This window comes from Thamnophis sirtalis, unplaced genomic scaffold, assembly GCF_051295495.1.
Source record: "Thamnophis sirtalis isolate CommonGarterSnake01/CBP01778 unplaced genomic scaffold, rThaSir2_p1.2 scaffold_7, whole genome shotgun sequence".
In the NCBI taxonomy this organism is placed as follows: Eukaryota; Metazoa; Chordata; class Lepidosauria; order Squamata; family Natricidae; genus Thamnophis; species Thamnophis sirtalis.
The window spans coordinates 84,894,132-84,907,759 of NW_028261387.1; the positions used below are offsets into that span (position 1 = coordinate 84,894,132).

At 41.9% G+C, this 13,628-nt stretch overlaps 1 protein-coding gene across 1 annotated transcript in view; it reads left to right on the forward strand.

Moving 5' to 3' along the window:
• LOC106554526 (cadherin-like protein 26) overlaps positions 1 to 13,628 on the forward strand; it is a 44,380-nt gene that overhangs the window by 7,554 nt on the left and 23,198 nt on the right. The window contains exons 2-5 of the mRNA XM_087720534.1: positions 2,340 to 2,420; positions 6,073 to 6,189; positions 7,370 to 7,531; positions 12,036 to 12,183. Coding sequence (XP_087576660.1) covers positions 2,340 to 2,420; positions 6,073 to 6,189; positions 7,370 to 7,531; positions 12,036 to 12,183 — 508 coding nt within the window. The remainder of the gene's footprint in view (positions 1 to 2,339; positions 2,421 to 6,072; positions 6,190 to 7,369; positions 7,532 to 12,035; positions 12,184 to 13,628) is intronic.

Consider the following 13,628-nt stretch of genomic DNA (forward strand, 5'->3'; position numbering starts at 1 on the left):
CATGGTAATAAATAAATAAAGAAACAAATAAATAAGATGGTAGTATAAGTCTTCAATAGTACAAATTAAAATTAACCATATCCTTGTAATGAGGATTTTAAGCCAAAGTTTGAAAGCTTTTAAGCATGCATCATGGTTAGTAGACATGGTGAAGGCCATCAGAGGTTAAGGATTTCCCCTCAAGTCAACCTTGAATCCAAATCAAGGTTGACTCAACCTTCCATCCTTCTGAGGACTGTAAAATGAGGACCCAGATGGTTGGGGACAATCGGCTGACTCTGTAAACCACTGAGAGAGGGCTGTAAAGCATTGTGAAGTGGTATATAAGTCTAAGGGCTATTGTTATTAGGGCTATAGGCTAGACTGGGAATTCTGAAAGACATCCTGGCAATCAAACAAACTCCATAATATTGCCAAGCATACTATATGGTCTAATTCAATCAGTGGTGGGTTTCAAAAATTGTTTGAACCTACTCTGTGGGTGTGGCCTCCTTTGTGGGAGTGGCTTGCTGCCCATGTGACCGGATGGGAGTGGCTTGCCGCCCATGTGACTGGATATGAAGATGCCGACGACACTAGTCAGAACCACCTTAAATTACCTCACACATAGCACTGGCATGCATAAGAATATGATGTAAACTTGTTTTTTAAAAGGCATCTTTGGTTTGCGTTAAAACAACTTCAACACACGCAATGTTCTGATTGTGCCACAAACGCAGTAGTCATCCATACCTTTCACAGAGGCACTGAGTTTTATAAATATGAGCATGATAGTGTAGAATAATCATATCCAAGGACCAGTGGTGGGTTTCAAAAAATTTTGGAAGCTCTTCTGTAGGTGTGGCCTGCTTTCCGGGTCCACTGGTGGAACCTCTTCTAACTGGTTCGGTAGATTTGACGAACCGGTTCTACCGAATGGGTGCGAACTGGTAGGAACACACCTCTGAATTCAACTCAATAGTGATCTTTATATCTTTATTAAATGAATATTTTATCAAACACTAGCCAACTGTGGGTTACAGGTTTGTGGTTGAATTCTCATGTAATATTTAGCCGGGAGTTTTAGTCTTCATTTAACCAGCATGGTGCTAAATGATAATATAGTTTGTTTTGATGATAATTTCCTTTTGTTTTACTATGCATGAAAGCTGTATTATGTTTAACTTTATATGGTGATGAGTTACTAGAACGTTTCCAACAAATTACAATTAAAATATCCTTGGTTGGCTCAGTAAGGAGACTCAATTGAAGAGAGACTTGTGGTGTGGTGTATAGACCTGGTATCAGCCCTGGAGCCATTTTCCCCTTTGGCACTTCAGGGCTGCCACAGTGGAAAAGGTCAAGCTGAGAAGGAGGAGATAACTGGAGGATAGTAGGCATAATAAAATTCTTTCCCCTGAGAACCAAGAGTTTTCCCACCAGGTGCAAGAAGGTGGAGTCTGAGGCTGAGTGACCTGGAGACTGTGACCTGATTGGACCATGTGATGAATAGTTCGGTCAAGGGGAGGGAAACCTTTACTTTGAATTATTGTATTGTATTGTATTGTATTTATTTGTCTTGTATGCCACCCACTCCCGAAGGACTCCGGGCGGCTCACAAGAGACAAGGGAAGGGAAAGACTGGACAAAGACAACACTTTAAAAACAAAAACCGCAACATTCACAATTTTCGTGGGGCTGGATGTTTCACAAGCCCCCCGGCCTGTTGGAGCAGCCAGGACTTGGTGGCTTTGCGGAAGGCTGGGAGGGTAGTAAGGGTCCGGATATCGAAGGGGAGATCATTCCAGAGGGCTGGAGCTGCAACAGAGAAGGCTCTCCCCCGGGGGGTCGCCAGCCGACAATGACTGGCGGATGGAATCCGGAGGAGACCTAACCTGTGAGATCTAATTGGTCTATGGGAGGTAATCGGCAGGAGGCGGTCTCTCAGGTACCCAGGTCCGATGCCATGTAGGGCTTTATAGGTAGCGATCAGCACCTTGAAGTGGATTCGGAGACTAATGGGTAGCCAGTGCAGCTCACGGAGGATAGGTGTGACGTGGGTGTACCTGGGTGCACCCACAATCGCTCGCGCGGCTGCGTTCTGGACTAACTGAAGTCTTCGAACACTCTTCAAGGGGGGAAACCTGAGGGATGGCCAGAATCGGGTTTCCCCAGATGTGCCAATATGATGTGCCTAATGGATCTATTCTTTGAGGAACTCGTTTGCCTTGGAGTTTTGATTCTGTTGAGCTTGTTACTTAGAATCCTGGCTTGTTTATTTTCTCATGAGAGGTCTTAATGTTAGACTCACTTTTGCAATTTTTGCATTTTTACCTTAGTGCTTTTTCCTGTCCATTAAGGTTCTTGCCATCCATAACTTCCATTATGCCCTGGGCAATGACATCATTGTACATAAGGATCCACCCAAGAAGAGCAAACAGGTGGGTACACTATTAAATTCTTCAGTGAAGCACATTCATTTGAAATGTAAATACAAGTCATAGTAAAATTATGTTTCATTTGTGAATCTTTGAATTGGGATGCTCATTGTATTCCGAAGTGAAATATGGATTAGATTCACTCAAAGATGAACTTAATCAGAAACCTGGATCAATAAAGTGCAGTTGTTCTATTCTTCTGAAACAGACATGATGGCTTGTTCTCTAATCATAGCTGGTTTTCTCATGACTTTCTCAACTACCTGTTTTAGCATGACAGTGACTACAGCCAGCAAATCTCTGGGAGCATGATGTTAATTTAAGAAGACTTCAGTTCTGTGATCTATGATTTGCACCCAACCCTCTAAATTTTATTCCCAAAATTCAGGGTCAAACCCAGTGGTGGGATTCAGCCAGTTTGCACCTATTCGGGAGAACCAGTGATTAACTTTCTAGGAAGTTCGAAGAACTGGTTGTTGGAAGAAATCTTTTGTTTTTTCCCCCTTTACAGGGCTAAACCTGTAAGGAAGCCAGGAAGGAAACATTCTGATGTTGTTTCTAGCCTAATCTTTATTGCCCTGCATACAGAAACTGCCTCTCTGGTTAACCCTTATTACATTGTAAGAGCTAAGGCAAAGCGCCCATTGACATGAGTGACGTTGAGTTGACCACACCCAATCAGTCACATGACCATCGAGCCATGCTTACCCAGCTGGTCATTAAGGCAGAGAACCGGTTGTTAAATTATTTGAATCCCACCATTGGTCAAACCCCATTGATTTGGGGGAGTTTTATTAATTTTTTGGGGTCCTCATTTCATCCCATCTGCTCTCTGACAAAAGAGAGAAAAAAATGGAGGCTTAGCTGATTTCACATATCTATTTTGCATTTTAAAACTTCATGGGTTTATTTTTTAAATTAGAATGCTGCTAGCTCCATTCCTCAGTTATGTCATCTTGCTGAAGGACATGCCCTCTTACCACTCTCGAAAGGTGTTTTTAAATTCCTTTACTTCATCAGAGAGAACAATACCAGTTCTTCTTCTGCCTTAGGAGGTGGTTGCACTTGGCTGACCTTGTTTCGTCTTCAGTGGTTAGAAGAGTTTGACCTAGTTAATCAACAGGGAATCCCAAGATTAGGCTAGCCAAGGGAGTCAAGAACTATCCTAGAAGAAGGCAATAACAGAGGCCTTCTTCACTATTGCCTGGAAAACTGCTTGAATGATGTGGCCAAGTTCAACTTGAAAGAGACCATCCATATCTGCTCTTGTTTTAGGTCCCAAGTTATACATGCACACATCAATTAGAGTATATCAGGAAAAGGTGACTGTGTACCAGTGTGGAAATGAATGAATTGTTCTGTCTAAGTCAGTTACCGTGACACTATTGGAAATATTTCTGCAGGTTTGCAGGCAGAATCCTTCCCATCCTTACCTGGTGATGTTGAGGATCTATCCTGCAACCTTTCTTCTGAGAAGCAGACTTTCTGTCCAGAGTTGTATCTGTTTGTGATTCTGTGTTCCCTATAGCTTAGAATAGAATAGAATAGAATAGAGTAGGGTAGGGTAGGGTAGGGTAGAAGAGAAGAGAAATCTTTATTGGCCAAGTGTGATTGGACATATAAGAAATTTGTCTCTGGTGCATAAGCTCTCAGTGTACATACAAGCAACAAGTGATAAATCATGATCATAATCATAAAATACAATAATCATAAATCCCAAGACAAAAGCAGTCAGTGATAGTCATAGGATACAAAATAAAAGCAAACCTACATAAATCATAAGATACAAACAACAAGGTTATAGTTATAACTTATAGTCATAAGATGCTAAAGGAATAGGTAATAGGAGAGATGAGAATAATAATAGAGACCTTTTACATGGTTTGACATCTCAGAATATAAGACATCTCACAGTATAAGACAGAGTATAACTTGTGGGAATTAGTTCTTTAGCAGAGTGATGGCATGAGGAAAAAACTGTCCTTGTGTATACTTGTTTTGGCATGCAATGCCCTATACGCACAGGTGGCATGCGGCACTCTCTCTGTGGGCAAGCGAGCCGTCACCCGGCTCAGCTCCACCACGCATGTGCATGTGCCTCCTGCCAGCCAGCTGATTTTTGGGTCTCTCCTGCACATGCAGGAGACGTGCACACATGTGGGGGGCATGTGGGGTCACACACACACGAATGGGTGTGGGGGGAGTAGGGTGCGTGCAGGCCCCCCCTCATGCCCTCTTTTTGGTCCCAAAAACAGGAGAAAAAGGTTAGCCATCACTGCCCTATAGTATCATCTTGAGGGAAGAAGTGGAAACAGTTTTATGTTCAGATGTGAGGGGTCTGTAAATATTTTCACAGCCCTTTTTCTGGCTCGTGCAGTATGCAGAACCTCAATGGAAGGCAGGCTGGTTGCAATGGTGTGTGTGTGTGTACAATATAAGGAAACTGGATGAAAATTGCAAACAGTGATCTGGAAAGGAGGATTAGAAAAGTTTGTTACTAAATATTATGGATGTTTAGCTAGAAGAGGACATAAGGATTCAGTGCTATTGCAGGATTTTAGAAATATTAAAAGAAATGCTAGTATGTGGTCATGTATTAAATCTTGGTATATTTTATGATGAAGGACGTTTAAACAATTATAGTCCAATAAAAATGGAGATATAAGGGTAACATGTATAAATATCTGAGTTAAAATACTATGGCAGAAGATATAAGTTTGTTTTATTGGAAAGATATAGGTTGATAGATGGAAGAATATAACTTAAAACTAGTTAAACTTAGTGAAATTTAGTAATAATAGATATAATTAAATAAATAATTGATAATGATAGTAATGTATACAATGTGTAGTGCTATGATCAGTAATAATTGGATATGAATATTGAATGGAAGGAAGATTAGAAATCCTTTTGGATTATATACAAAAGTTAGTAAAAAAGAATTAAGTTAGATACAGTTAAGTTTTGATTATTACGGGTAAAATGTTATAATACAGGATATAGTCAAATAAAGGAGGGATAATGATGACTATATATGTATGTATGTATGTATGTATGTATGTATGTATGTATGTATGTATGTATGTATGTATGATATAAGGAAAGTAGATGAAAATTGCCAACAGCGATTTGGAAAGGAGGATTAGAAAAGTTTGTTATTAAATATTATGGATGTTTAGCTAGAATAGAACATAAGGATTCAGTGTTATTGGAGGATTTTAGAAATATTAAATGAAATGCCAGAATGTGGTTATGTATTAAATTTCAGTATATTTTATGATGAAGGATGTTTAAATAATTATAGTCAAATGAAAATGGAGATATGATGATGGTGACATGTATAAATATTTGAGTTAAAATACTTGAGTTAATATGAATTATGCTTGATGACTGTGGAAGAGATGCACGAAAACCTTTTGTAACCAACTGATACACTTTCTACAGTATGTAAAGAAGGAAGATTTTATGTGTTGTGTTTGTTTTGAAAATAAAAAAAATCTATTAAAAAAAAAACTAATTCCTCTGTAGAATGGTATCACAGATGGCTTTCAGAATGCTTCAGAACATGAGGTGAACATCTCCTGCTCAGTAGTTGTTTATAGAGGACATGTCACAAGAGATGGCATTTCATATAATTGAATCCTTTCATTCATAGGATTGGGATCCTTCCAGTAGTCTGCGTCCATTGCGTCGCACCAAACGGAGATGGGTGATTACTACTATTGAACTTGAAGAAGAAGGCAAAGGTCCCTTCCCCAAATTGATTGGAGAGGTAAAAACGAAAATGCTGACTTCTTAGCATTACCAACATTTTTTCTCTACTATTGAACATTGCTGATAGTGAGGCCAAAGTACCATATTTTTCAGAGTATAAGACCCTCCAGAGTATAAGACGCACCTTTTTTTTGGGGGGGGGGGGGGGGAATAAGAAAAATGAACTCTGCCTTTTACTACCGGCATCCATGGTATTCATCTGGCTAGTGTCCTGTCAGTATTTGAGAGAGTTGAGTGCTGTTTGGAAACTGAAACGGTATTTGCTGTGTGAGCAACAAGGAAGGAGACAGCAAGGAGCCTGGCTGTGACTTGTTCTGTACTAAAGCTACATACTGTGCTGATCTCTGAAACTAAAACTGAATCTCCTCTCCTCTGCTTGTGTTTTGCCTATATTTACCACATTGGAACTATCACGTTGGAAAACCTGCTTTTAGTATTGTATATTTACTTCATATGTTATATTATATATAAAGAGAAATTATTGAATCCTGCTGAATCAGTTATTTGTGTGTGCTTTCTGGATGTGATTGCTGCTGGAAGTTCTGACACCTCCTTGCAGCAAATAGCGAACAGCCAGGTCATCTTCAGCACATTATTGCAGCCTGATTCAGCATGAGCAGCTGATTGGTGGGTGGATCGACCTCCTGGAATACCACCAATCAGCTGTTCCAGGCTGCAGGGATTGCCACAGATCATCACCTCCTCCATGCCTTACATTTTTGGCTACATTCGGTGTATAAGATGCACCCAAATTTTCACCCTCTTTTAGAGGGGGAAAAGTGTGTCTTATACTTCCAAAAATATGATAATTAAGCAGCAACATAGGAATTTATGACTTGGTCCCACATGTGGGATCTATTATCTCCAGCACATTTGTGGACATTTTCTTCATGACCACGAGGCTCACCCAATTTATACACTTATTTTACACATTTTCAATTAAAAATAAATAAATAAACAAAAAGGTAACAAGCTGCAAAGCAAAAAGCCAGCTTGAGGTATAATCTTTATTGCCAAAAATATTTCTGTGTCCTATATCTGCCTGGAGGTGGTAGTAACAGTAATAGTAGTAATAGTAGTAGTAGGTTATATTAATAATAATAATGATGATTTTTAACTAGAGGAGTTAAGAATACTTAGAAATCTTACCTAATATTTCCAATCTGTTTTGTTTGTAGCTCTTCAACAATGCATCCCCAAATTCATCCATAAAATATTCAATTAGTGGACCTGGTGTGGATGAACATCCGGAATATGGATTGTTTTCTATCAAGGATGATGCCAACGGACTTGTATATGTGCATGATTCTATAGATCGCGAGAGGACACCCTCTTTTCCAGTACTTATTTATTTTATAGCATTTTTCATCTTTTTCAGTCTAACCCATCACAACATGCCCAATAAAGTTTGATGAAAGCTGTAACTGATGATCTGCTTCTGAAAAGCAAGGAGGGAAGGAGTCACGCATACCTCTGAATGAATGATGAGTCTAGAGCCGTGATAGCGAAGCTTTAGCACATGTGCCAGAGGTGTCATGCAGAGACATGCTGCCTGGCATATGCAGTGTCACCGGTTCCTCTTCCGGGTTTCTGGTGTGCAGGCATGCGCGAGAGAGGTGGTATTCAGCATGTTCTGACCACGTCTGGAGAACCGGTAGTGGAAATTTTGAGTAGTTCGGAGAACCGGTAAATGCCACCTCTAGCTGGCCTCGCCCCCATCTATTCTCTGCCACCCGAGTCCCAGCTGATTGGGAGGAAATGGGGATTTCACAGTAACCTTCCCCTGGAGTGAGGTGGGAATGGAGATTTTACAGTATCCTTCCCCTGCCACACCCACCAAGCCTCGTCCATCAAGCCATGCCCACAGAATCAGTAGTAACCCCATTTTGAACCCTACCACTGGCGTGCAATGACCAGTTGGCCTTCATGCGTGCAGCAGTGCTGGAAACGGGAAGAGCTGGTCTTCCATTTTCCAGCATGAGCATGCATGCCAGTCAGCTGATCGTCACACGAGCATGAACGATAGTAACCAGAAGACCCAGCTGGCCACTGCACATGCATGCGCCGGAAACTAGAAGTTCATTTTCTGGCACGCGGATTGCCGTTTGGGCAGCTCCTCTTCTAGGTTGCGTCCCAGACAAGTGCATGCACTTGTCTGGGACACTCGGTGCCGAAAAGGTTCACCATCACTAATCTATAGAATGGAAACTATTATTGGAAAGTCTTGCTAGTTTGTCCATAGCTTTCTATATCACGTTCCATATGCAGTGTGTGGCATAAAAGGGGTATTCTCAGGAGGCCTTCGTATGATAGCAATAGCAGTTAGACTTATATACCGCTTCATAGGACTTTCAGCCCTCTCTAAGCGGTTTACAGAGTCAACATATCGCCCCCACAGTCTGGGTCCTCATTTCACCCACCTCAGAAGGATGGAAGGCTGAGTCAACCTTGAGCCAGTGAGATTAGAACCTCTGAACTGCAGATAACAGGCAGCTGAAGTGGCCTGCAGTACTGCACCCTAACCACTGCGCCACCTCGGCTCTATGATGATAGTTCAGGGTAGGGAGATTCTGTTTTGTCAGTATGTTGCCTGATGTAACCCAGCAATGCATTATGTGAGGCTTTAAAGGTAGAGGTCAACATGATTTGGACCTAAAAATCTATTAATAACGATGCAGCAACTTTAACAATTAATCTTCTGCATTGAAATGAATGGCAAAGTGCTTTAGCCACTGCGTAGCAGCCCCTGTGTTGATTGTGTTAGAATAGTCCAATTCAGTAATCACTATGGTATGAGTTAGTGTTGCCAGATCAATTTGGGCTAAGTAGGGCCATCATGAAGCATAGGTAGTCCTTGAGTTATGGCAATTCATTTAGTTGTTTTGCCAGTTTCAGGCATGGCTCAGTAGGAATAAAGACAGAGTCCAGATATTTGTCTCGATAAGCTATATGCCTTTATTCAGCTGAATATTATTATTGTTGATTGCAAGTGAGATTAAAACTTTAAAAGAGAAATGTTTGTCAACTTCTAGACAAGTTATGGCTAACCTATTTGTTGCCGCGCACTAAAAGCACGTGTGTGTGCGCACACACCCATAATGCAATGCATGCGTGACCCCATGTGTGCTCCACCTCTCTCAGCATGCATGCGCAACCCCCCTCCTCCCTTGCCCACCGCGCATGTGTGCACGACCCCCCTGTGCCCCATTTGGGACCTAGCAGGCCTCCCTGAAGCCTCCTAGGACAAAAAAAGGGGCACGGGGACATGCACGCTGCACCCCACCCCTACATGTATACACATGTACCGTTTGCACCCCATCCATGCGCACGCATGGAAGAGACCTGAAAACCAGATGGTTGATGGGAGGTGCACGGGCATGCATCCTGGAGCTGAGCTGGGGCAAGAGCTTGCATGCCCACAGTGAGGGCTCTGCATGCCACCTGTGGCACACGTGCCATAGGTTTGCCATCACAGTTCTAGAGGATCATTTTCTATCTAAGATAGTTACTAATTGTTCATTAAAAAAGGATATATCGTGTTCCCCCGACCCCCGAAATAGCAATAGCAATAGCAGTTAGACTTATATACCGCTTCATAGGGCTTTCATCCCTCTCTAAGCGGTTTACCGAGTCAGCATATCGCCCCCACAGTCTGGGTCCTCATTTCACCCACCTCGGAAGGATGGAAGGCTGAGTCAACCCTGAGCCGGTGAGATTTGAACCGCTGAACTGCAGATAACAGTCAGCTGCAGTACAGTACTCTAACCACTGCGCCACCTCGACTCTGCATGACCCCATGCACTTGGCCTTATTTTCAGGGAGGTCTTATTATGTTTGAGGTGCAGGAGGTCCCCTAACCTAGGCCTGTGGCCTGCAGATCAGCTGATCCAGAGAGGCTCGGACGTTCTGCCCCTGTTTCTGGCCAACTCTTGCCAGCCACTCTTTTTGCAGTTGTCCCTAAGAAAAGAGGCATGGTAGCTAAGATTTGCGGGAGCGGCCTCCCTGAGGCCATTCCACATGGATGGCAGGTGCATGTGGAGCACCTGGGGGATTTCTTTCTTCATCAGGAAATTTGGGGGACCGACTGCACATGCATTTAAATATTTTAGGAGAGGGCTTATTTTCGGGGAATGGCTTATTTTAGCACATTTGCTCAAAAGTCCAATCGGGCTTATTATCCAGGGAGTTCTTATTTTTTGGGAAACAGGGTTATTTTCCATAGTTCATTTCATAATTATATAACAAGGCTATATCTTAGAACATAACAGTGGTGGGTTCCAGATCCCATTGCAACCAGTACGGTGCAACGGGACTGGGCGCCCACCACATGAATGTGCGCAGCATGCGTACCTACCACCTGCAACGCCTCCGCGATGCCTGTGTAACGCTCCACTGCTCGGCAAAGCATCGCGCAGGCACTGTACACTCCGTGCGCCTGCGCGGAAGCCCACAAAACTTCAAATACTGGTAAGGAGTGTTAAATATGTTGTGAGGGAAAGACGCAGGAGCCATGGAATCAGAGAGTAAGATGTTTATTGCGAGATGACTGCGATTCAAAACGTCCCTGCAACTGTCAGGGTATTTATACTCGAGCCCAAAGCAACTGTCAAATGACCAGCCAATCAGAGAGCTGGTAACAGGGAACATTTGCATATATAACACTCCTTCCCCCCAGTTATTTGCATACTCAACACTCCTCTAACATTTGCATATATAACAAGGAGCATGGGCGGGCAGGTGGACCCCCTGGAGCACCATACTGGAACAGTATCTGGTGCTCCCAGAAAGCACCGGTATGCTTATACCAGGGCATACCAGTCATAATCCACCACCAATTTGTTTGCATATCCTACTGTCCAGCTGCTAAGTTACGCATGGGATATTATTGGCCTGTTCTGTTCTTAATTTCATTTGTATCTATTATGTTGTGGGTAACCTCTTAAACTAGATTTTTAAGGGTAGCATAGTTCGTAAGGGTAGTTGAAAAAAGAGCCAATTCTTTGCTTCTTTGTACACAGCAGACAACCCGTCCTCTTCCTTTCAGAGGTATTTTCTGACCAGATTCCCCAGTGCCTTCTACAGTGGCAGAGATTTTAAAGTATTTGAAACTTCTTAAAAATTCAGGGAGACCTTTAGAAATGTATCTGCCATGAAAGTACTCCATGGTTAACTGGATAGCACAATCGAACACCAGGAGTTGACCAAGGAAATGTTTGATCACAGTTTGTATTAGATCATAAAATGCATTATAGTAATGTTTATGTCGTAAAATTTGCCAAATTTCAATTCCATGGGAGTTGTGGTTCAAAAAGATTTCCTTTGTGATGCACTGTTTCTCCCAGCTGAAGGTTACAGACAAGAGAGTTTACATGGTAGAAAGATGGTGAGCCTTGAGAGGCTAAACTGAAGAGGCTACATTTCATATATAGCAAAAAGGATGATAATTCTCATCTGATTTCATCTAAACTCATCTAAAACCCAGCCCTTGTTTGCTGAACTTTTAAACTCTTAGTTTTCTCCAAGCTAATGGCTTTAAGGTATTTAAGATTGAAAACCTAATCATGGGGCCAAGGACTGGTTAGTTCAATTAATTTATTGATTATATTTTAAAATACAGTTCCCTGATATACCTTAAAAGCCTAAAAGGGGGGGGGACCCCTATAAATCTCTCCTCTGAATTCAACATTTGATCAAGGCCATGCCCACATATATGGCTCTATTTGAACTATTTAGTAAGGCTCCCAGTGATCAAAAGCTTGTCTGTCTTTATTATCAAGAAAAATAATTTTTTGCTTTGTCTCAACACTTTTAACCTAGTTTTTTAATTGACTGTTTACTATTTAGATACGTTTTGATGTTCACGATAGAATGACTGGAGTGATACTAGACAATTCCTTGTTCTTCAACATTCGGATTAAGGATATAAATGACAATGCTCCTGAATTTCCCCAAAAGGAATTTAACATTAATATAAAAGAAAACCACAACAAAAGTGAGTATCCTTGAAAATCTGGGCAGTATCAGGCAAAACTGGATCCATTGTTTTCAGTTTTATATAGAAACCAATTTTGTTGTATATAAGTACAATGACAATAAATATTATACTTATTTTACATGTTTTTCTTTTCTTGCCTATGTTGGGATCTAAATACATAACAAAATCTGATGAGATATCTCACAATATACATAAATAAATACATCCACCCTCACACACGTTTCATATACTTTCCTGTTTCACTATTTTTTAAGACAAAACCTAACCCTGTATTATGTCACGCCACTGCCCTGAGAAAGGTTTGAACAAAGTTTTCCCTTTTAGAATCAAAATATGTTATTTTTGTCACCTTAGTTCATCTCACCTCACTTCACCTCACCTGACATTATCTCAATTTGAACCTCTCTTCTCCTTCCCCCTCCCCCTCCGCTTCTCTCCTCTCCTTTCCTCCCCTCGCATCCCTTCCCCTCTCCTCCTCACTCTCCTCTACTCCAGGGGTGGGTTCTGGCAGGCACTACTTGAGAGACCGCCTGCTGCCAATCACCTCCACTAGACCAATTAGATCCCACAGACTAGGCCTCCTCCGAATTCCATCCGCCGGCCAGTGTCGACTGGAGACTACCCGGAGGAGAGCCTTCTCTGTGGCTGCTCCGACCCTTTGGAACAAACTCCCCGTGGAGATTCGTACCCCCACCACCCTCCAGCATAGCCCTTAAAACCTGGCTGTTCCGACAGGCCTGGGGCTAAAGATTCGCTGCCCCTATTTCGAATGGTATGACTGTTGTGCTTTTTAATTATGTATTGTTTTGTGTTGTTACTAAACTGTCTGTATCCCCCTTCCCGTTTTGAGCTGTGAGCCGCCCTGAGTCCCCTTAGGGAAAAGGGCGGCATACAAATGAAATAAACTTAAACTTAAACTTAAACTACTGTTGGTTTGCTTGTGGGTGCTCTGCGTGCGCATGCACATTGCAATAAAAATTGTTCTATGCCTGCGCAGAAGTGAAAAACAAGATGGCACTGCCCGGAGAACCGGTTCAGGGGTGTGGCAACGCTTGGGTATCCCTTTGATAGCAAATTATTCATATTGCCACCAACAAACAACAGTGCACTTTTTACCATCTTCAATTATTGTACCTTACTCCCATTCGTTTTTTTTTCTTTTCAGGTATTAATTAAATGAATTATAATTAATTTTATTGTACATTGTATATGGACCATTAGTCCATATACAGTATTTTAAGCTGTTGGGCTTTTGCTGTAATAAAGGCCACCTATTTGGCCTTGCAGCCTTCTCTAAAGATGGGGAAAAGGATATTTGTGTTTTATTTTCCTCACATCATATGGAGACTCTAGAAAGAGTGCAGAGAAGAGCAACAAAGATGATTAGGGGACTGGAGGCTAAAACATAGGAAGAACGGTTGCAGGAACTGGGCATGGCTCGT